Raw genomic sequence first — 23,676 nt, forward strand, 5'->3', positions numbered from 1 at the left:
CTATTGAGACCACTTACGCAGTCATGTTTCAATGTTTAGGTCCGTAGCGTTGTGCAAGAAGATGAAGCAGTGGCCAAGGTCAAAGCCGAAGAAACCCAAGCAATCGCTGATGATGCTCAGAGAGACCTTGAAGAAGCTCTACCTGCACTCGATGCCGCCAATAAAGCGCTGGACTCCTTAGATAAAGCCGATATATCTGAAATCAGAGTTTTTACGAAGCCCCCAGACATGGTCATGACTGTTATGGAAGCAATTTCCATTCTCTTGAATGCCAAGTGAGTAACCCAGAATCGTGTGTCGCCGAAACACCTGGTGGGATTTCTTTGCAGTTTTTCTCCGTGTTCGTTCTCTTCTCTACCCACTCATTGATTTGGGCAGTCATTCAACAAATTGACTCAAAAAGCATTTTTTTTTTTTAACAAGGCACATACAGTCTGCTGCAAAGACAGACATGAAAAGTATTACTTTTAAGACATGAGAAAGTTGCATAGTATTAGGAGGGCTGAGATCAGAGTGCCCCTGGGGAGATGTGAGTGGGGTTTTTGAGGGATGATGCTCAGGTGAAGAGTAGAACCATGGAGAGAGCCCAGCGACCTTCAGCGCTCATGGGATGGGATGGGCTGGGCAGGGAGGCAGGGATTACATCATGAAAGGCTCATATACTGTGCTAAGCAGTTCAGATTTCTTCTGGTAGACATGTAGTTTTCAAACTTTCTTTAGTAATACAATCTTCCTTTTATTTTTCAATAAAAATTATGTTATATGAAACCTATCCATGTAAAACTGATCAAAGCAAAGGAAAAAGGGCTAGAGCACCCCCTGCCAGGCTTTCCTCCAGACCCTCTGGCCAGCACCTCAGTGGGGCCTAGCAGCCCTTAAAGCACAGATGGAGAGCCCTGGCCACAGGGGACTGAGAGCCGTTGAACATTTTCAACATGATCGGATTTTCATGTGAGGAAGACCAATTTGGCAAAAGTTCATAGGAGGGCCCTGGCTGGTTCGGCTCAGTGGATAGAGCATTGGCCGAAGGGTCCTGAGTTCGATTCCAGTCAAGGGCACATCCTCAGATTGTGGGCTCGATCCCCAGAGGGGGGCCTGCGGGAGGCAGCCAGTCAATGATTCTCTTTCATCATTGATGTTTCTATCTCTCCCTTCCTCTCTCTGAAATCAATAAAATATATATATATATATATATATATATATATATATATATATATATATTAAAATTAAAAAGTTCACAGGAGGTAAGGTTGACTGAGAGATAAAATCAGTTAGAAGGTGATTCATAGTGTCCTGGAAAGAGATTTTTTTTAAATATATTTTAATGATTTTTTACAGAGAGGGATCGAGAGTTAGAAACATCGATGAGAGAGAATCATCGATCAGCTGCCTCTTGCACACCCCCTACTGGGGATGTGCCCACAACCAAGGTACATGCCCTTGACCGGATTGAACCCGGGACCTTTCAGTCCGCAGACGGACGCTCTACCACTGAGCCAAACCGGTTTCGGCCTGGAAAGAGATTTTAATGATCTAAGAAGGTTAAGATGTGAGTGCCTGGGGCATTTTAATGATAAAACTGGTTTTGCTATGTTGCCTTACATTTCTAAAACTCTATGATTTTATGATTCGTTCCCTGCTAAAACTGGGTAGCACGAAACATCAGCCATCCACTTACCTGTCTGCCCATAAATTACGGCGTATATAACTTACCATTTACTGGGATTATAGTACTGAGATGAAAACTACCCATTTATTGGGATAATATCTAAATGTTCTCCAGAGAATGCATTTCTTTGGTCCCCATGCTATTTTATTACAGTGCTTCTAACTTACCACTTCTGTCTTTCAGGCCTGATTGGCCAACAGCAAAGCAACTTCTCAGTGACTCGAACTTTCTCAGGAGACTTTTAGAATATGACAAGGAAAACATAAAGCCTCAGATATTGGCAAAGCTTCAAAAGTATATTAATAATCCTGATTTTGTGCCCGAGAAAGTAGAGAAAGTATCCAAAGCATGTAAATCCATGTGCATGTGGGTGAGGGCCATGGACCTGTACTCTCGGGTGGTCAAAGAAGTTGAACCAAAGAGGCAGAAGCTCCGGGCTGCGCAGGTGGGTTATCTGTGTTGTGATGTTTTTATAGAATTAAAGGCCATGATCACCCCTCATGCAAGCTTCCTTTATCATGCTCCTGTGACCCTAAGCAATGTAGATAGTAACAGGGCTTTAGTTTCTGTCTTTAAAAAAAAAAAAAAAATTCCTGGCAAAGATTATTTGTTTCCACATGTAAAAAAACTTTTTTATAGCTTTTATTTATAGGTTTTGAATTTTGTGTCATACATAAAAAGGCCTTTCTTACTTTGAGAACATAGGGAATTTGTCCATGTTTCCTTCAACAATGTTTAAATTTTTTTTATTTTTTTTTTATTGATTTTGTACAGAGAGGAAGGGAGAGAGATAGTTAGAAATATCGATGAGAGAGAGTCATCGATCAGCTGCCTCTTGCACACCCCCTACTGGGGATATGCCCACAACCAAGGTACATGCCCTTGACCAGAATCGAACCCGGGACCTTTCAGTCCCCAAGCCGACGCTCTATCCATTGAGCCAAACCGGTCTCGGCAATGTTTAAATTTTTAAATCTTGACCTATGAGTTAATTTACTTTGTTACGATGAACATGTTGGGTAACCAACTTATTGATAATATTCTCCACATGAATTAAAGGAAAGCAGAGGGCTCTAGATTAAATTACGTTCTTCCCAACAATTCCTAGGAGTTACCATTTCCAAATGTCCCACCCACAGGTTCAAGCAGACAGAGGACTGGGAAAGACTTTTTCAGTAGGGGCCATGCTGGAGGCAGGAGTGAGTGTGTGTGTGTGTGTGTGTGATGTGTTCACAGCAGGGAGTAGGACCAGAGAGATTGAGGATGTGAAGTAGAGGAAGACAGAAGGTCACTCCACCAGGGGGAGCCATGCGATGGAAGCCCTGCAATACCAGGCCAAGGCCATAAGGAGCAGGGTGTGAACAGAGACCTGCTGCCGTGGTGTTGTGGGAAGTCTGGCCTGATAGAGGATTGGAGAGGCAGAGCACAGAGCAGGGGAGCCTGAGCAGAGGCGGCTGTCAGAGCTCCAGGTTGAGCCCAGCACCTGTTGGACATTTTTTAGGGCTGGGTGGGAGGCTGAGGACCAGGGGCAAGTTTCCGGTCAGGACACTCAGTAGGGTCCCTGGAATTAGAACAGGGCATCCCCAGGTGTTTCATTTTTGCTCTGGAGTCGACCCCTGAGAACTTCACATCAGGAGTGTCCTCATGAGTTGTTTACCATGTGCCGGGCTGTGGGTGAGTCTCACACGTACCGTCTCATTTAATCCTCACCTGCTATTATCCCCATTTAATGGGTTAGGAAACTGAGGCTTAACAAAACCACCAAGACAGGTATTGAAATTGGTAGAACTGGGCTGGGTAAGAATCTTTCTGGCCCCATAACTGGGGCTCTTAGCCACTCTGTAGCAAAGATTTTTTTTTTTTTTTTTTTTTCAGAAATGACCTCTAAAATCAACCCTCTTCCAGCAAAAGAGGAAAATGAATTCTTTAGTATATTCACTTTGCCTATGATATTTTTTCAGTCCCTTTTAGTTCTAGGATCAGATGTTCTATGTTTCCCTTTTCTAATTATTCCCACCCTTGACAGAGCCCTCTGAGTCTCTGAAATCTAGCTTAATCCACAATCAGAAGTGAGGTCCCAAGCAGGACCGAGTGGTCATGTAGTGGAGCAGGTAACTGAAGGAACTGGGGCTCTAGAGCCGGGGTTGGCACACTTTTTCTATCAAAATGCAGATAGCCCAGCCGGCGTGGCTAAGGGGTTGAGTGTTGACCTATGAACCAGGAGGCCACAGTTTGATTTCAGGTCAGGGCACATGCTGAGGTTGTGGGCTCCATCCCCAGTGTGGGGAGTGCAGGAGGCAGCCAGTCAATGATGCTCATCCTTGATGTTTATATATCTCTCTCCCTCTCCCTTCCTCACTGAAATCAATGGAAAAAAATTTTTTTTAAAGATTCAGATAGTAAGTGCTTTCAGCTTTGCTGGCTCTGAGGTCTGTTGCAGTTACTCGGCTCTGCATCCAAACAGCCATCAGCCCTTACCGCATCCAAACAGCCATCCAGCACCGCACACATGAATGGGCATGGCTGCTCTCTAATACAACTTCATTTGTGGACACTGGGATTTGAATTTCATACAATCACCATGTGTTATGAAGTATTGTTCTTTTGATTATTTTTCCCCCAACCACTCACTCACAAACCATCTGAAAGCAGGCAGCAGGCTGGCGCTGGCTCTCAGGCCCTGGTGTGCGATCCCTGCTCCTGAGTCGACCCCTGAGAACTTCACATCAGGAGTGTCCTGATCTGTTTTCACTGCTGCAGGGCTATTTCATTTGTTTCATCGTTCAAAGTTGGGAATCCAGTGTAGTCACTGATTCACCCCCAATGCCTGATAAATCTGTCTCTCTTTTCCTTCTAGCGTTTATTTCATTGAGCTTTGTTTCCGTTTTGTTCTCCTCTGTTTGCTTCTGCTCTTCTCCTTTGTGATTTTACATTTGTTTCAACTTTGTATATCATCTCAAAATGTTTGTGGATGTGAAAAAGGGAACATAAATCCATCCTACTTTTGCCGAAACCTATTTGGCTCAGTGGTAGAGTGTCGGTCTGCGGACTGAAAGGTCCCGGGTTCGATCCCAGTCAAGGGCATATACAGTGGTGCCTCACACAACGAACTTAATTCGTTCCAGGAGCAAGTTTGTTATGCGAAAAGTTCGTTATGTGAAACGCGTTTTCCCATAACAATACATGTTAAAAAAAATAATTCGTTCTGTAGCATAAAATATGCTAAGATGACATAAAAAAAGATAAATTTTTTGTTATTATTTTTATTTAGATACATCTAAAAACATAATTTTTTAAAAAAAAAAAAAACACACATTTTTTTAATTTTAAGACAGACTAAGTAGAGTCTACCGAATCTTGCACATCTTCATCCATTTTCTGCTTTTTGGCCGATGGTTTCATGAAAAACCTGTCCAAAGTCGTTTGTTTTTCTCTTTTCTCAACATCTGCCGGAAATAACGGACAAGAGTATCGGAGTAAAGATCGTTGATCCTGTTTGCTTCAGCTGAATCCGGATAGTGGGCATTAGTAAACTCCTGAACTGCTTTCCATTTGACCAGGATGTTCTTGATGTCAGCAGTTGGGATTGGTTGATTGATTGTTGCTCCTCATTATCAGATGACGCTTCCCTTTGAGCATTGTCCTGTTGCTGGACCAGAAGTGCTTGGAGCTCTTCAGTTGTCAGCTCTTCTTCGTGTTCCTCAATAAGCTCCTCTACATCCTCTTCCTCTACCTTTGGGCCACTGTGATGATGTCCTTCACCACTTCTGTGTCATCAACTACTGCTTCTTCCTGGGTCCACGAAGGCACAAGCATCTTCCAAGCAGAAATGAGGGTCCTTTGTGACACTTCTTCCCAGGCCTTCTGTATAAGTCGTATTGCCATAAGGACATCAAATTTCTCCTTCCAAAACTTTCAGACAGTCATATTGTCTCCACCAAACTCGCATTCTTCAAACACCTTATTAAAGAGGGCTCTAGTGTAGAGTTTTTTAAAGTTCGCAATAACTTGCTGATCCATTGGCTGAAGAATGGATGTGGTGTTTGGTGGCAAATACTGCACCAGAATCGAACTACATCGGCAGCGATCGTGGAAGCTCGGGCGAAGCAGTCATGGAAGCTCGGGCAAAGCGGTCGTGGAAGCTCGGGCGACTTCGTTGTGTGAAACGAAGTTCGTTGTATGAATCATGAAATGAAGTTCGTTGTGTGCAGCGTTCGCTGTGCGATGCGTTCTTTATGCGAGGCACCACTGTACCTTGGTTGCGGGCACATCCCCAGTAGGGGGTGTGCAAGAGGCAGCTGGTCGATGTTACTCTGTCATCGACATTTCTAGCTCTCTATCTCTCTCCCTTCCTCTCTGTAAAAAATCAATAAAATATATATATTTTTAAAAATCCATCCTACTTTTTAAAAAATGTACTATACATGGGCAGATTTCACCTTCTTTTGGGGCCTATTCATATATATTTACTTTATTTTATTAGGCTGAACTTGATATTACAATGACTACCCTGAAAGAAAAGCGAGCATTGCTAAGAAAAGTGGAAGAACAGATACAGACCTTACAAGATAAATATGACAAAAGTGTGAGTGAGAAAGAAAGTCTGAGTAAGTAACTCATAAGATGTACAATATTTTGGTCAGAAAATGCCTGATTTTCAAAAATAGACTTTTATTTGCTTGCTTTTTCCATTGATTTCTAGAAAGAGAAGAAGGCAGTTGCGGGGGGCGGGGAGGAGAGGGGGAGAAAACATGGACGTGAGAGAGACACTTTGATTGGTTACCTCCCACATGCATCCCCACTGGGCCGCAAACCTGCAACTGAGGTACTTGCCCTCAACTGGGAATCAAACCACAAACCTTCAGTCCTTGGGCCAACACTCTAACCACCAGTAAAACTGGCCAGGACAAAAGTAGAAGGAGTTTTAAGGCAGTCAGTCATATCTCAGCTTCATTCAGCATGGAGGACATAATTCCATTAGACTAGTCACTAGTGCATGAAATGCCTCCTAATATAAAATTAGAAGAACTGGAATATTGTATAGATTCAACCCCTATATGTGAATATGGCTTGTTGGGAGCATGTTACATATATATATATATATATATATATATATATATATATATATATATATATATATATATATATATAACGCTAAGCAACCAAAACAACCGGAACAACAGGTCGCTATGAGGCACACTGCAGGGGGGGTGGGGAGGAGGCCTGGCTGGCCAACTTCCTGTGGTCCCTCCCCCCAGTTTGCCAACCTCCCAAAGCCCCTCCCTCCAGCTGACCCTGGCACCCCCTCAACCCCAATTGGGGGCAGGGCCCACTGGCCAACCTCCTGCCATCCCCCCTTCCCCCCCACTGGCACCAGCCCTGATCAGTCCCCCCACCCCAGTTGGGGCGGGGCCAGCCAGATCCCATCCATGCACGAATTCTTGCACCAGGCCTCTAGTTGTAACATAAAGTAACACATGCATTTGATTCAGAAAATAAATATTGAATAGCACGGAGAGAGTGCTTAAATAGTGCTAATTCCTACCAAAAACAGAAGCATTTGAATAAAATTCTATTTTGAGAAAAGATTAAGTAACATAATCTGATTTTCTTAATATTTTCCAGCAAGGAATATGGCCCTGACAAAAGCACGTCTGATACGTGCTGGAAAGCTGACAGCTGCCTTAGGAGATGAGAAAGTTCGATGGGAAGAAACCATCCAAAAATTCGACGATGAGCTATCGAATATCATCGGGAATGTGTTCATAGCATCAGCTTGTGTGGCCTATTACGGGGCCTTCACAGCCCAGTATCGGCAACTGGTGAGTAAACATGCCTTCTCTAAAGAGTGCCGAGAAGCAGCTGGAACTAAGCTGGCGGGGGGGGGGGAGGGTGGGGGGGGGGGGGTAGGAGGAGGACAGTTACTTACTCCTTTTCCTGAGTTTAGATGGAGGTTCTCCACCCAGAAACTTATTTCTACCTCCACAGCCCTTCCCCTCTCCCGTCAGCCAGAGATGGTCTGCCCGTAGCCTTTCCCTAACACATCTCTTCCCTTCCCTTCCCCTTCCTTTATTTCCCTTCCCCTCCCCTTTCCCTTCCTCCCCTTCCCCTTCCTCACCTTCCCCTTTCCCTTCCCCTCTTCTTCCTTTCCTCCCCTTCCCCTTCCCCTCCCCTTTCCCTTCCCCTTCCTTTTCCCTTCCTCCCCTTCCCCTTCCCCTTCCCCTCCCCTTTCCTTTCCCCTCTCCTTCCCTTCCTCACCTTCCCCTCTCCTTCCCCTTCCTCCCCTTCCCTTCCTCCCCTTCTCCTTCCCCTTCCCCTCTCCCCTTCCATTTCTTTTCCTGCTTTAGAAAATTATTCATCACTTACATTCACATCACAAGAACCTGGGGGAAGAAAAAGGGACAGGGAGTCCCCTGCTATTATGATCAGAAGTGACATCTAAAGTCAGCCTGAACTGGTGAGGAGGCTTCAAACTGACTAGGCAAAGCAAGGCGCTGGAATCCAAATGGTCCGGCGTGATTTTCAAGCCATTTTTACGAAATGCCTCCCTAAAAGGTTTCACCCTTGTCTTTGAGTTGCCAAATCCAGTCAGCTTAGGGCTCAGACTCCGCAGGAGCCCAGTGGTGCTCCCGGGGATGCACTGTTCTCTGCTGTGCACGACTGTGCCACTCATCGAAGGAGGTGACATGCCAGCATCCCTCTCCCCCGACCCACTAACTGCTGGTAGTTCCCACGGTCATTGTGTTAACCTAAGGTGACCAGATGTCCCGCTTTTGGCTGGACAGTTCTGATTTTTAACAATTTGTCCCACTTCCCACGGCGTTTTAAAAAAAAGTCCCGATTTTTTTAAAGATTCTTTTAAATCTTTTGGACTTTTATAAAATGCCGCGGGACTCGGGACAAATTGTTAAAAATCGGAACTGTCCCACCAAAAGCGGGACATCTGGTCACCTTATGTTAACCCCAACTTCTCCATGTGTTTCCAGACTCTCCCAAGAGGAGTCAAAACGAAGTAAGGGTCTAATGAGTAGCCTTATTGAAACTACTGTGTCTCTTTGTCATTTACACATGAGGTCCATTCCAAAGGGCCCAGACCTCCTGACCACTTCCTGTGCCCCATGCTCCTCGCCAGGATGCCTGCCGAGCCTGGCAGGACTTCCCCTTAATCCAACGTGGCGTGTGTGCCCTCACTTACGAGGTTCCTGTTCTCTACAAGTGAGCTTTCCTGCCCCTGCAGCTGATCGAGTGCTGGACCCAGGACTGCCAGTCTCTGGAGATCCCCATCGATTCTTCCTTCAATCTCATCAGCATTCTGGGCGATCCCTACGAAGTTCGGCAGTGGAACACGGATGGGCTGCCCCGGGACATGATATCCACGGAAAATGGCATTTTGGTGACTCAAGGGAGACGATGGCCTTTGATGATTGACCCCCAAGATCAGGTGTGTAACAGGTGCTTCTTCAGGTTGGCTCTGCCTAACACTGTGCTGCCCATTACCGGGGCTAACGTGGACTTGAACCGACTTGTGAGATTCTGGGATGGAGACCTAGAGGGAGTTTAGAGTCTTTTAGCCCAACTCCCTCATCCAGTGGATGCGAAAAGGGAGGCGCCCATAACCTCACTGTGATTAGGGGATTGACCTTGACTCCTGTTTTTGGTGAGAGCAGAAACTCATTCTGGTATAGTCCTTGTTCCTAAAAAGTCTGAGGAGTCAAAACCAAGTAAGGGTCTGATGAGTTTTAGGGCCAGCCTGCCTAGAATTTACAGAATCCCACGACCTGACTCCTAACCCCATGGCTCAGGTCAGACTCCACCGGGTTTGGAAAAGGAGCCCTTGTGAAGGCAGAGAGACGGGCTGGAACAGCATAAGTATAGTGTTTTCCGGGTGGATCTTTTCTTCACTTGTTCCAAATTTGACTAAAAGGAAGAATCCCAAACATTGGGCTTAAAACCTGTTTTTATTAGTGAGGGAGTGGTGGTGGCACTTTTTATGTTATTATTTTTACCTTTCAAACCTGTTTCTTGATTGAACAAATTTTTCTTAACTTGACTTTTAAAAGCTTTCAACCTCCTAGCCATCCATTAAGCCCTACAGCAAATGTCCTGCTCTGTGCTTTCTCACACAGGCCAACCGCTGGATAAGGAACAAGGAAGCCAAATATGGCTTAAAGATCATTAAGCTTACGGATAGCAATTTCTTACGCACGCTCGAAAATTCCATCCGACTCGGTTTGCCTGTCTTACTGGAAGAGGTTTGCTTTTCACACTTCTTTTCTCCTGCTAGTCCCCAACTTCCAGGTTATATCCGGCACCCTAGGCGTGCCACATCCGCAATCCGCTGAAGACACCAGTCAGGTCCACATGCAAGTTAGTCAAACTGATGGCTTTGCTTCTTGAACGATACACTCGCACAGGGAGAGCAAGCGGTTCCCTGAGGAGAATTCCCTGTTTGCAGATGTGGTTCTGGTGTTACGTGGGATGGGCTCTGCTTTGGGACATGGCTGATTCCCAGGCCTCGTTGTGGCTCCTGGTAGTTAGCTGCCCCAAAAATTCAAAGCAGTGGTGCCATCAGGGACTGTCCACACACACTAGTGATCTGAAGTCAGTAAATCAGTCCAGGAGGTAGAAACATCACCTTCTGCTTAGATATAAGGTCAGGCGTAGATTAAGTGATGTGATAAGAACGAGCTTCTGTGTTTTTGTTTTTTAAAGGATATTTGTTGAGCCCAAGTGCTCCATTTCTTCGGAATCACTCCAAGAATGGAAGTTTTCGAAATGGTTCACTCATTCAACACACATTGTTTGAGAATCAATGGCAAACAGTACAGGGGAGTGTGACAGGGCAGCAGCCTGGGGACTGAGAGGGGAGGATTGGCGTTCCCAGGCCTCAATAGTTTACAGTCTAGCTGGGGACAAAGTAAACAGAGAAAAGAGAGAGGCAATGAGAGAAGGGGTGGAAGAGAACTCGTGCTAAGGGCTTTGCAGGGGCAAGCCCAGTGCTCACATAGCCATTAAGGGGAGGGGAGAGATAGGACATGAAGCTGCCATGTGTGGCTTGTGGCCTTGACCAGCCCAGGGAAGTGCTATAATGGGTCTCAGGTCCTGATTCGAATCCTGACATTCCAGGAGAGGGTGAGGTCTCTCCAAAGCTGATGGGGCACAGCTATGTTAACCCACCCCGGATTCCTGAACTCCGGTTTACTTCATAACACAGGAAGTCCTGAGGGAACTCCTTCTCTCGTGGCAGCGGACAGAGGCCTTTCTGGGATGTGCTGCCCTGGACAGCAGGGGAAGGGGGGGGGGGGGGGTTGTCTATAGCTGAGTGCTCAGGGCCCCGGCCAAGAATGGGATGGAATCAGTAGTAGCATTACACACCTGGTTTCATTTGGCTATTTTAGGCATTTATAGGGGGGTATTTTTAAATTTTGTCTCCACCCATTCATGGTGGGAAATTGAGTTAGTCTATCTCAACCAGCGTGTTTTTAATGACGTAGAGCAGGATTTTAAAAATACAAAACTGTATCCTGAGTAGTAAGGGAAATTTTATCTCACAAAACTTTTGTTTTAAGAGCTTCCATGCTTGGGTACCATGCCACAGTGTGAACTAAGCTTGTTAACTACTGAGGACAATCCAGTGTTGACAGCCCCTGGGCCATGGGCCTCCATCACCTGGACGCTGACAATGTTTGTCATGGGGTCTGTTGGCAACGTCTGCACGTTCAAGTTCTTACCACTAACCAGATTTGCTTGGGGGAGGGGGTTCACTGTCTTATATGAGAGTCCACAAATTTTTTTTCTGTGAAGAGCCAGATATTTTAGTTTTTTCAGGCCACATGCAGTCTGTACAAACATTCTCCGAACAAATATTCTTCTTTGGTTTGGTTTGGAAGGTTTGTTTGTTTGTTTGTTTGTTTTTACCACCGTTTAAAAGGATAAACACCATTCTTAGCTCCAGAGCTTTACAGAAACAGGCCACAGAGGCCAGATTTGGACAGCAAGCTGAAGACTGGCCACTCATGACTGGGAACAGCTGTGAGAGCTGACGGGTCCTTTGTGTCTGGGCTTCTTGGGGGAAGACCCTGCAGGGACTCTCCTTTCTCAGCTTCTTCCTCCTGGGGATGACCAATGTGTTGCCCTCACGTGCTCTTATTTCCCTAGGCCCATGGTCGGCATACTGCAGCTCACGTGCCACATGAGGCTCTTTGGTCCCTTGAGTGTGGCTCTTCCACAAAATACCACGGCCTGGGCGGGTCTATTTTGAAGAAGGGGCGTTAGAAGGAGTTTAAGTTTTAAAAAATTTGGCTCTCAAAAGAAATTTCAATCGTTGTACTGTTGATATTTGGCTCTGTTGACAAATGAGTTTGCCGATCACTGCCCTATACTATTGATAAAGCAATCACTGGAAAATAGACCATTAGAGGAGGTGAGCGGATAGTGTGAAATATCCATACAATCTCTAAAAGACTGCTTGTTCAAAGTAAATGTTGATGCCTAAGGAATTTGAAGAAGTTGATGTCATGCGTTGGGAGGGGGAGGCTGAGGTACCAAATTACTTTGCTTGAAGAAATGGTACAAATGAAAGAACATAAGTAGATGATTTGGTACAAGTTACCTAAAAGGTAAAGGTAACTCCAACATGCACGTTCTGCTGACCAGAGAGGTGACCCCTGTGGCTCTGGGGAGGCTTAGCTCTCATCACTGTCTCCCAGGCTGTGCTTGTCACAGAGATTCTGGGGACCCATCGCTTGTACAGGTTGGTTATGAGGCAACCCAATTCTTTGATGGATTTCACCTGCTCATTCAGGTCATGAGTCTCAATGAAGTCACACAAATGGCGGTCATTTTTGTCACTGGCCAGATTGTGCAAGTCCAGTAGTGACTGACCCACACTCTTTTTCCCCCAAGTGTAACGCACACTCCAGTGCGTTCAGCCTCCTCCCCCAGTCGTCGGGTCTGATTTCTTGATATCCTGAAGGAAGATTCGGCCGCCTGGTTGGTTCTGCAGCTTCGTTGGTTTCTCAGCATGCTCCCTCTCTTCATGAGATTGGTGAAGAAAAGATTTGGCCAAGTTCTCCAAAGCCACCTCACGGCGGTCAAAGTAGTAAGACTAGGAAGCTGTGAGCTCCAGGTTGATGTGGCAGTTGATGACAGCCTGGGAGTCCTTGTCGTAGTTCAGGCTGCACAGCACTGGAGTGTGTGTGTGTGTTGAGGGTAGGGGGGCCTTGGGGTGTCCGAGGGCATGTAAAGGGGGGCGGAGGGCTGGATGTGAGCAGCTGGCTGGGATGAGGGACGAGCACCAGGTTCATTGTTGAAGCAGAAAACCTCACCAACTCTTGGTGAAGAGTCACCTTTTAACTAATGTTTCATTTAACTCTTTCTGTATTTTTGTTTTAATCTTTAAGCTTAAAGAAACCTTGGATCCAGCTCTGGAACCCGTTCTTTTGAAACAAACCTTCATGAGTGGTGGACGACTGCTCATTCACCTTGGAGACTCGGATATTGACTACGACAAAAACTTTAGGTTCTATATGACAACCAAATTGCCAAATCCCCACTACCTGCCGGAGGTATGAGCTGTGGGTCTGGAATTCTCAGCCTGAATGGATTGCTATGGTGTGGCAGGTCTCTGACGTGTGGTGGATTCCCACCTGAAGGGACCAGGTCTTCCCCCATCCCTGTCCCCTCTCCAAGTCCTCCCCCATCCCCCTCTATCTTGCTTCTCTTCTGAGTCCTGATTCTGAGTCCAGTCACCCTTCTACTGGCCTTGTAGGTGGGACTCCAATCCTCCCCACTCAGTCCCCACGCTGCCCACCTCACTCACCTGTGCTCCTCTTCAGCCCTCTCACCGTCTCCCTCCTGGTCCACAGCTGCTCTTCACATCACAGGGCATCGCCCCCTCTGATCATTCCTCTCCCTCCTTCGGCACAAGGCCATCTGTACCCTCTTGTTGTGGCTGACACCTGACTCAGAGTTTAGGTGAGAGTCTGTGGAAGGGGCGCTGTCCACATTTAAGTGTGCAGATACCCACGGCAGACAGCCCCAAACAAGGAAAACTCTGCTGACCGGCAACATGAGAGAATCATGATTCAAATGCCCAGTGTCTGTACTTGGAGTCCTGGGGGCGGTGGCCACTTCCTCATGCTCTTCAACAGTTGAGGGAGCTGTGTGAACCCCTCTTCCATACACATGTACCTGCGCCACAGAAGGATCCAGAACCTCTACTCTTGTGCTGCAGAGCCCACAGCAGTCGCCACAGCAAAAAGACAGCCGGGATTCCTCTCTTCCTACCCAGAAGGGGCTCTGAGGAGCTCTCCAGGCCCCAACCCTACCCCTTCCACCACCTCCCAACTCTCTGTGCTGCCAGAGCTCCAGGCAGAGCTGCACACTCAGCAGGGCCTTCCAGCCCAGCAGGTCTCCGCTTCTCTAATGGAGCTGGGACTGGAAGGGGACTTTACTATTACTATTATACTACTACTATTACTGCTGCTGCTACTACTACTACTACTATTACTACATACACACACACACACACACACACACACACACACACAATTTTTTAAGTATTTTTATTGATTTCGCATGTCTCCTCCCCCCCTTCTGCATGCCTCCTCCTTCCCCTGGGGATTAAGCCCGCAACCCTGGCATGTGTCCTTTCCAGGAATCGAACCATGACCTCCTGGTTCATAGGTCAATGCTCAGCCACTGAGCTACATTGGCCTGGACACACACACACACATACACACACACACACACACACACACACACACACAATTTTTAAAGTATCTTTAAATATACCCTTTTAAATAGCATCATATTCGTTTCAGTTACTGACTTCATAGATGTGTTCATGTTGAATAAGATAAGGGAAATGCCATTAAAAACTGAGGTCAAGGTTTTCTGTGTCAACTCCTGCCAGAGTGCATGTCTAAAGAGCCATTTCAGAATTTGGAAAAGTGATCAACTTACAACCTTGGATTTCTCACTTATTTACCTTTTGAGAAGGAGCATCGCATACCTTACCCAACCCCAGCTCTGTGGCTGTGGGTGAATTAGCCTATTTCTTGGGTGTTCAGGTCAATCCACTATAAGGTAGAGAGAAAGCCTACCTCAGGGATTTGTTATGCATATTAAATAAGAATAACATATAAAATACATTACATGTAAACACCTATTCTTACATTTATTGCTATAATATTCTGATGACATTATTTAAATAAATTAATACCTGTTGGCTTATTTAAATAATGTCAGAATATTATAGCAATTTTTCATTAAAATGTTATGATGAGACAAATATGTAAAGCTTGATTTATTATCAATAATATCTTCTCTTTAGGACAAACTATGCTCAAGTTACTGTAACTAAGGGATTTTACTACCTCAATTGGTCCCCACATATACCTCAAAAGTTATCATCCCAATTTTCAAATATTGGAACTGAAAGCTCAGCATGAGTGAATGGCTTATCCAGCATCATACATGTACTAAAGGGTGCACCTGGAATCTGATCCCGAGCAATTGGTTCTATAACCCTGCTTCTTTTTAACCCTTTGCTGGTTCACCTACAGCTGTGGCATTTGAGGAACTAGACTGTCACTCCTACTGGCAGGGAGAATCATAGTAAGATTTTATAAGACAGAATGTTTGGTGTATGTGCGTGTGGATGAGCATGTTCAGCTGGGTAATAGCAAGCCATGTTCTAGTAAAGAGTGCACTTCTCATTTGCTCAGTATGAACTTGAGCATTTGAATGGACTCTATGCTCCTTTTCTAGGTATGCATTAAAGTTACCATCATCAATTTCACTGTGACCAAGTCAGGTCTGGAGGACCAGTTGTTAAGGTAATTAAAAAAGGGGGTGGGGAGGTCCTAATATTTTCTTTAGAAATTTTGACAAAGAAAAATTTTAATGTATTAAAAGAAAACATCACTCATAAACCCTCAACCACAAAGATAACAGTAAATGGCTAAGTTCTTTCCCTCTTTCATCACTTTTTTTTTTTTAATTGATTTGAAAGAGGAAGGGAGAGGGAGAGAGAGAGATGGAAACATCAGTGATGAGAGAGAATCATTGATCGGCTGCCTCCGACACACCCCACACCAGGGATCAAGCCCCCGACCAGGAATCGAACCATGACCTTCTGGTTCACAGGTCAACACTCAACCATTGAGCCATACTGGCTGGGACCCTTGCATCACTTTTTACAGCTGCTGATCTTGTCCAGTCTTTTTTGGAGATCAGGGTTATTCCCTTCATTCTCGGCCATGATTTGGGCCAGGCCTGCAGTCCAGCCTGGCTCTTCCCCTTCACTGGGATTCTTATCTTGGGCAAGGAAATGAAGTGAGTTGTCCTATGGTTTCTAGAGATTCATTACTCCCCACTGAAAAAGCACTACTGCTCTCAAATGTATTTCTCCTCTCTCTCAACTCTGGTTATTTTCTCAGTGCATTTATTTTTACCTACATTTGTCTACCTAAAAAAAAAAAAATACCTTTCCTTGGTATACTTTATCGGTGATTAAACCTCCATTTCCCAAAAGTGAAATTATGGATTATTTATATTAACCATCAGAATTAGCCAAGAAGTTTAGAAGGCAAAATATTTTAAATATTTATTAAAATAACAACATTGATGTTAAACACTGTGTGTGTATATTGATTAACTTTAAAGGGAAATATAATTTAGACCCATATTCAAAATAAATATAATCCTTTATATTTGAATCAAGATTATCCTGATATTCTCCCGGTATCACTAATGAGTTTAAGTCTCATTTTCCTCATTTATTTTAGGAATCTATTCTGCCAGCTGCTAACTTGCTTGAATTCTGCTAGGCTCACACCTTTCCAGACAAAGGGTATCTCCCCACAGTTCATGGCCTTGTTCTAAGGACTCGGCTGAACATCTTGCCCACCAGCTCATCCCATGAGGAGCTGAGCTGAGCTGAGTCGCTGAGTTCTCGCATGTGAGACTGCCTGGGCTAGAGGCAGAAGTGCCGACAAGAACAGGGGAATGTTGAGGCTCAGTCCTGTTGAATCTTCAGGTTGCACTTTATATTCTTCTAAAAATTTCTATAAACAAGTGGACTTGCAGTAATGATTTCTTATGGTCTTCATGTAATAATTTTTTGAATTTCTGAATTCAGCATGTGCACAAACAAGGAGTTGTTGTGTGAGGCAGTTCTTCAGAGCAGGTAATAGCATGTGCCCTGGGGCCAGCTGACCCAGATAGGAGCCCCTCTCTGCCTCTCAAAGCCTCATGGCCCCAGGAAATGACCTGTAGGGACTGTACACTCATCTGCAAACTAGGGTGATAACCATTGTGCCCACCTCACAGGAGCATTCAAAGAGTTAAAAGAGAGAATCCACATAAAACTCTTAGCAGGGTGCCTCGCACAGAGTGATGCTTAATAACAGCTCCTGCAAACGGTGCTGGGAGAAAATCATGAGAGGACAAGTAAAGGGAGAGGAAAGTTCCCATTTGGACAGGAGGGGGCAAAGGGGAGGGGTGGAGTGGGAGGCTAGCAGTAAGGTCCCGTTATTAGATGCAATCAAGAATCATCTCGGAGGTGATGGGATAAAAGGATGTTCCACCAACCATTTTCACCTGGCACAAACAAACATCAGACAGAAATTGAATGATTAGAGAGATCAGGATTGAGCAAATTTTTCTAAGAGAAGATGAGCAAAAACTGTGGTAGTGTAGGCTTTGAAATACAATATAAAGAAACAGAACTAACATTTAATTCACTGAATAGGCACTATGTAAACCCAACAAAAGAGGGGCCTTGTGCATTAGGATTTGGCTAGTAGCATTAGTCAGTAGCAAATTATATATATACTAGTGGCCCAGTGCACAAAATTCATGCATGGGGGGTGGGAGGGGTGTACTTCAGCCTGGCATGCACCCTCTCCAATCTGGGACCCCTGGAAGAATGTCCTACTGCCAGTTTACAAGAATCAGGCCTAAACTGGCAGTAGGACATCCCTCTCACAATCCAAGACTGCTGGCTCCAGTGCTCACCTTCCTGCCTGCCTGATTTCCCCTAACCACTCTGCCTGCCAGCCTGCTCACCCTGAAATGCCCCCCTGTTGGCCTGCTCACTTTGAACTGCCCTCCCCGCTGTCCTGATCACTCCAACTGACACCCACTGACTTCCTACTCATCCTAAACTGGCCCCCTTACTGGTCTGCTTACCCTCAATGGCCCCTGCCATCCCATCCTGGCCTGATCACCCCCTGGTGATCCAACATCCCAGCCCCTCCTTTAATTCTCTTTTCTTTTCTTTTTTTTTTTTTTTTTTCAGCACCTCCTCTAGCAGAGGCCAGGGCCAGCTGGAAGCAAGTATCTAGGATTTACTTATCTTCCATAAGATAAATATTTTGTAGCCTTGAGCAGAGGCTAGGGCCAGCCATGAAGCTTGACTTCCTCCATCACTGGGGACAACCCAAGCCTCCTGCTTGCTCCATCTCCGTGGCCAACCACCATCTTGGTTGGGGTAATTTGCATACTTGCTCTTGATTGGCTGGTGGTTAATTTGCATGTTTCTCTTTTACTAGTGTAGATATATATTTTTGGAGAGAGAGAGAGAGAGAGAGAGAGAGAGAGAGAGAGAGAGAGAGAGAGAGAAAGAGAGAGAGAGAGGAAGGGAGGAGAGAGAGGAGAGAGAGGAGAGAGAGGAGAGAGAGAGAGAGAGAAAGAGAAAAGCAACTTTAGGACACTGACAAAGCCTTAACATAGTATTCAAACTTTGGTTCTAGTGACGTGGTGCGACTTGAGAAACCCGAGTTGGAAGAACAAAGAATCAAGCTCATTGTGAGGATCAACACTGATAAAAACCAGCTAAAAGCGATTGAAGATAAAATCTTGAAAATGCTCTTTACGTCTGAAGGTAATATTCTGGACAATGAGGAGCTTATTGAGACACTCCAGGATTCAAAGGCAAGTAAGATCTTTTTAGTACTTACAAAAAGTGTGTGACTCCAGAAGTTATAGCTACAGCCTTTGAGAGTTTCTACAAAGCCTTTTACGGCAAGAATGGCATGCACACCTGGCTTCCAGGGCTCACTTATGAGTATACTTGTCTGGCACCAACCAAAGGAAGAGAAGATAAATTATAGACAATGGCCCCTCTTGTCTGCATTTTTTTTACACTTGATCGTAGCCAAAAGGCAGAGAAATGATTGTCTGCATTTTTTTTAAATAAAACATATATTGTAAAAAACTGGAACAAATTATATATTCATATTAATGTACCCCAGTATCCTGGTACTCCCAAATGGAATTCATCTCTTCCTCCCTGGAATGCCTACAGCATCTTATCCAAGCCTCTATTATAGTACTTGTCCCTGTTTACCTTATGTCATGGGTATCTATAACATGTCTGATCTCTTTTGCTTTGTGGTTCATGTCTGTGTAATAAGAACATGAATAGTTCATCTTGATATTCTTTCTCCAAGGGCTAAACATAGTGCCTTGAATGTATATATGGTGCTCAGTAAAAATGTATTAATAGTAAGAGGAAATTTTACATTACATGTATATCTTGCACTGAATTATTTCTCAGATTCAAATCATAATTTTAAAAGTATACTGGGATTATAAACTATAACATTATTTTAGCCATTTGTGAGAAGCATAAAATAATTTACTAAAAAATACTTTGATGGGGAAATGGTTTGTGCTTTATATCCTACAGTTTCTTGGGATCTATCTCAATATTGAAACAATAATAAACACAAAATTGTGGGTCTTTCATTGTTTACTTCTCTTTGCTTGTTTTTTCATCAATCTCTTGTGTGTGTGTGTGTGTGTGTGTGTGTGGTGGGGGGAGGGGGGTTGTATGTGAAAAGATAGTAAAACCCAAGTAATCCAAACAAAAGAGATGAAAGCAGTTTGGCTCAGTGGATAGAGCATCGGTCTGCAGACTGAGGGGTCCTGGGTTCGATTCCAGTCAAGGGCATGTACATTGGTTGTGGGCACATCCCCAGTGGAGGGTGTGCAGGAGGCAGTTGGTCTATGTTTCTCTCTCATCGATGTTTCTAGCTCTCTATCCCTCTTTCTTCCTCTCTGTAAAAAATCAATATGATATATTTTTTAAATCAATAATTTTATATGAATTATGTCTTCATAGCCAGCATATATTGGATTGTAGAGGGTTAAATAAAATGTCATGTTAAAGATAATTTTACTTGCATAATAAACTTAGAAAAGCTAGGATTACATATGTGGTTCACATTATATTTCTGTCCGGTAGTGAAGGTCTAGGCAGAAGCCTGAGGTCCCCGTAATTCTCCCTTTAGTATAGCAAATACTGAGCAGCAGAGGGATTGCTCTTTGACTTTCTAGGACAAAGGGTCTCCCCATCCAGGGACATCCACAGCTGGGGGAAAAAGTGGAGGGGCGGGGAGGAGAATGGGGCCAGCCAGCAACACAGAGACTGAGGGAGACAGAGAAGGGACTCCTGGAAAGCCCATGTGCTGCAAAGTTCCCCAGGGCCACGACACAAAACACAGAAAGCTAAGAGAACAGCTAAGACATTGCAAACGGCTCCAACTTACATGGGCTTATAACCCTTCAGAAGCAGCAGCTTCCACCCCCAGATTCCCTGATGCCTGTACCTGGGAACGCTAGGGAAAGATATTTGGGGAAATATTAGTCTTCCTGATTGTTCTGGGTGGGATGTGGTTCCAGTCCCACTTCCTCCCAGGCCATCCCTGCTCGCCTCTTTTGGGCCAAAAGATATGGGTGTCCCTTTGCCTTTCATGATGTGAACCTGGGTCATTTCAGGAGCAGTTGGGAGGACTGTGCTAGTGCTCCTGTTTCAGGAGTGATTCTGATTTGTCTCGGCGAGGGACTGCTTCAGTTTTCTCAGGGCCTGTTCCCATTGGCCCATTCCTAGCTCTGGGAGGAAAGGGGATCGGCTCAGTCAGTAGGAGGCTGCTGAGTCCTCAGACTCAGTCATTCTATCTGGGACCCCTTTGTTATAATCACTAATGCATTTTACCCTTATTTCGTTCCTACACGTAACTGAGTATATTCCCCAAATCACACCTTAAAAAAAAAAAAAAAAAGACCCTTAAGAACGTGTTTTCCTGTGTTCATTCAGATCACTTCTGGGGCCATTAAAACCAGGCTGAAGGAAGCAGAGTCCACTGAAGTGATGATAAACGTTGCTCGAGAGAAGTATCGGCCGGTCGCCACTCAAGGCTCCGTCATGTACTTCGTGATCGCCAGCCTCTCAGAAATAGACCCTATGTATCAGTATTCCCTAAAATATTTCAAACAGGTGAGTGTGGCGCTGCTGCTAGTGAAAGTGATCTCCTAGGGTTTTCTTGAAACCCTGTTGAGTTTCTTCTTGCCTCAGACACTCAGGAATCCAGTTATGGGGTAAAGTCCTCCAGGAGTTTGGGGTCAGAGGCCACCTGCCATGTCTCCTAAAGACTAGAGACCCCAGTGCACTCAGAATAGTCAGAGGAGGGAGAAAATAAAGCTTTCTCTTGGCTTCCTCGATTCAGTAGCTTGCTTGTTCTCCATTTTGCCTGCCTTTCTTCTCTCTCTCTCTCTCTCTCTCTCTCTCTCTCTCTCTCTCTCTCTATCTATCTCTATCTCTCTCTCTCTTTCTCTCTCTTTCTCTCTCTTTCTCTCTCTCGCCATGAAACACTGACGAAGCATTTGGAGGGCCCTGGCACCCTAGGGGAAAATGGGGATGGGTGAGGCTACAGTCAGACTCCAGCAGGCAAGAGAAGCCTGCCACCCCAGGCCAAAGCCGGTCACTTTGCACCGTTGTCCCTTGTTCTGTGGATCTTTGGAGACTGAACCCACACACACTTCCAGTCCCTGATGAAACTCTCCCAGTCTCTGCTGCAATGTCCCCTCCCCCGTGACTTCCAGCCCAGGCCACGGGCAGGTTCAGGCTCTGCTCAAGCTCTCCATGCCGCCATCTCTGCTGCCCTCCCGTGTCCTTGTAATGTGGAGCACCTCCAGGTAGGAAATAGGTAGGAAGAAAGTCTCCTTTAAAACTGGGTCCTCTTAAATGTCCAAGAAAATGCTAGCACACTCTTCCCACACCCTGAGAATTGTCTTGGGGCAGGGCCAAGAGGGGCACGTGACCTCACCTGGCCTTGGCATCGCTCACCCCCAAGGGTGTTATCAAATCTGACTTGAGGTCATGGGAACCCTGGTTCTGCTGAATCCGCTGCATTTCTCTGTGTTTTCTGTCTCTCACTGAGATAATGCCTTTGAGATGTTGTCCAGAGTTTGGCATTGGTCCGTTTCTGAAGAATGGGGAGAGAAGGGGGTATGCAGAAAATAAGTATCACGTGCCAATGTGGGATGAATTCTGGACTTTTCCATAGCACAGTACCCATGCCCTGTGCTGCTCTTTGTTCACTGAATATGAGGGAAGGGAGGCAAGGAGCAGAGGTGTGATTCTCCTCCACAGAAAAGGAATGACATCAGGGATGTTGACCGAGCCCTCTCTCCCACAGTTGTTCAATACAACAATTGAAACTTCTGAGAAGACAGATGATCTACAGCAGCGCATGGAGACACTCCTGGAGCAAACCCTCCTGACTGCATATGCCAATATTTCGAGAGGACTCTTTGAACAGCATAAGCTCATCTACAGCTTCATGCTCTGTATTGAGATCATGCGTCAGCAAGGAAGCTTAACTGATGCCGAATGGAATTTCTTTCTCCGAGGTTCTTCGGGACTTGAAAAGGTACCTGTTTTTGAGTTCAGGTTGTAAACGTTACTCTATCTAGAACCCACAAGCACTTCCCAAGGGTATCCATTTGGCCATGTGGCCCAGGGTGGGGCCCCTGGGGGTCGGCAGGCCCAGGTTCTAGCTTAGCTCTGTCTCTGGGTGATGTGACAGTTATCCTCCTTAAGCAGCAATGGCCCCACCTATACAAAAGGGATGCTGGGAGTAACCAGGGAGCTAGAAGATGTGAATGTTTTTAACTGTCGTAGCCTAGCCGGCATGGCTCAGTGGTTGAGTGCCAACCTATGAGCCAGGAGGTTACGGTTTAATTCCCAGTCGAGGCATGTGCCTGGGTTGCAGGCTTGATCCCTACTGTGGGGCCTGCAGAAGGCAGCCTATCAATGATTCGCTCATCATTGATATTTATATCTCTCTCGCTCTCTCCCTTCCTCTCTGAAATCAATAAAAATATATTTTTTTAAGTGGACCATTTTACAAATATGAAGAGTTCAAATTTAATAAAAGCTGTAATTCATAGATTTGATGATACTATTGATGAAATCATGACCTTTATTTCCTCCTGGATGCACCGTTTATAATAAAGTATGGAAGTAATAGAACGTGGTCGTTACCTTCTGTAATACGAGTTCTGCTACCGTTTCCTCCTTCGTGTTCATCCTTTTATCTAACTTGCTCCAGCCACTTAAGCCAGACTGACTCATCCACATACTACACACCTGGTGGCCCCTGAATTAAGCCATCCCCTCCCCAACTCCTGCCTGCAATTCCACCCAGCCCCCTTCTAAACTCTTGGCTCTGTTCTGCCACTCCTGAGCCCTGCCCTTGGGCTCTGCAGGCATGATAGCAGCCCGTGTTTGCCAGCATGGAGCCTGAGTATATCCCTGGGAAGATGGGTGCTTTTATTTGACTCCCAGTGCCCTATGCTCCTAGGACAAGCCCAGGCAAGACCTTTCCACCAGGTGATCCTGCTTCCCCAGCCCCCACCCATCTTGCATGGATAGATGTCCTATCAATGTTACCTTAACTTCACAATCACAGTTAATTCTTGCCAAGGGCTAGCTATAGAAGTAGATCAACTCACTTATCACCCTCAATGTTCCTCTTATGTGAGTTCTTAACTTTGCCTCTGGTCTGCCGGTAAGATAGGCATAGAGAAGTTAAATAACTTGTCAAGATCACATACCTATTCTTAATAGGGGTTTGGAACCAGGATTTGGAGGCTCACAGTCTGTAGAGCTTGCCCTGTTACCCTACTACGTGTACCCTACTGCTTCCTGTTAG

At 45.4% G+C, this 23,676-nt stretch overlaps 1 protein-coding gene across 1 annotated transcript in view; it reads left to right on the forward strand.

The window, feature by feature from the left end:
• DNAH6 (dynein axonemal heavy chain 6) overlaps positions 1 to 23,676 on the forward strand; it is a gene marked incomplete at its 5' end in the record, with an annotated part of 204,336 nt that overhangs the window by 140,411 nt on the left and 40,249 nt on the right. Inside the window, 11 exons of the mRNA XM_084900943.1 lie at positions 40 to 275; positions 1,853 to 2,114; positions 6,153 to 6,276; positions 7,295 to 7,491; positions 8,907 to 9,110; positions 9,796 to 9,921; positions 13,072 to 13,236; positions 15,443 to 15,510; positions 18,430 to 18,610; positions 20,778 to 20,957; positions 22,159 to 22,392. Coding sequence (XP_084757069.1) covers positions 40 to 275; positions 1,853 to 2,114; positions 6,153 to 6,276; positions 7,295 to 7,491; positions 8,907 to 9,110; positions 9,796 to 9,921; positions 13,072 to 13,236; positions 15,443 to 15,510; positions 18,430 to 18,610; positions 20,778 to 20,957; positions 22,159 to 22,392 — 1,977 coding nt within the window. The remainder of the gene's footprint in view (positions 1 to 39; positions 276 to 1,852; positions 2,115 to 6,152; positions 6,277 to 7,294; positions 7,492 to 8,906; positions 9,111 to 9,795; positions 9,922 to 13,071; positions 13,237 to 15,442; positions 15,511 to 18,429; positions 18,611 to 20,777; positions 20,958 to 22,158; positions 22,393 to 23,676) is intronic.

The sequence above is a fragment of the Pipistrellus hanaki genome (genome assembly GCF_964339955.1).
Source record: "Pipistrellus hanaki genome assembly, chromosome: 12".
In the NCBI taxonomy this organism is placed as follows: domain Eukaryota; kingdom Metazoa; phylum Chordata; class Mammalia; order Chiroptera; family Vespertilionidae; genus Pipistrellus; species Pipistrellus hanaki.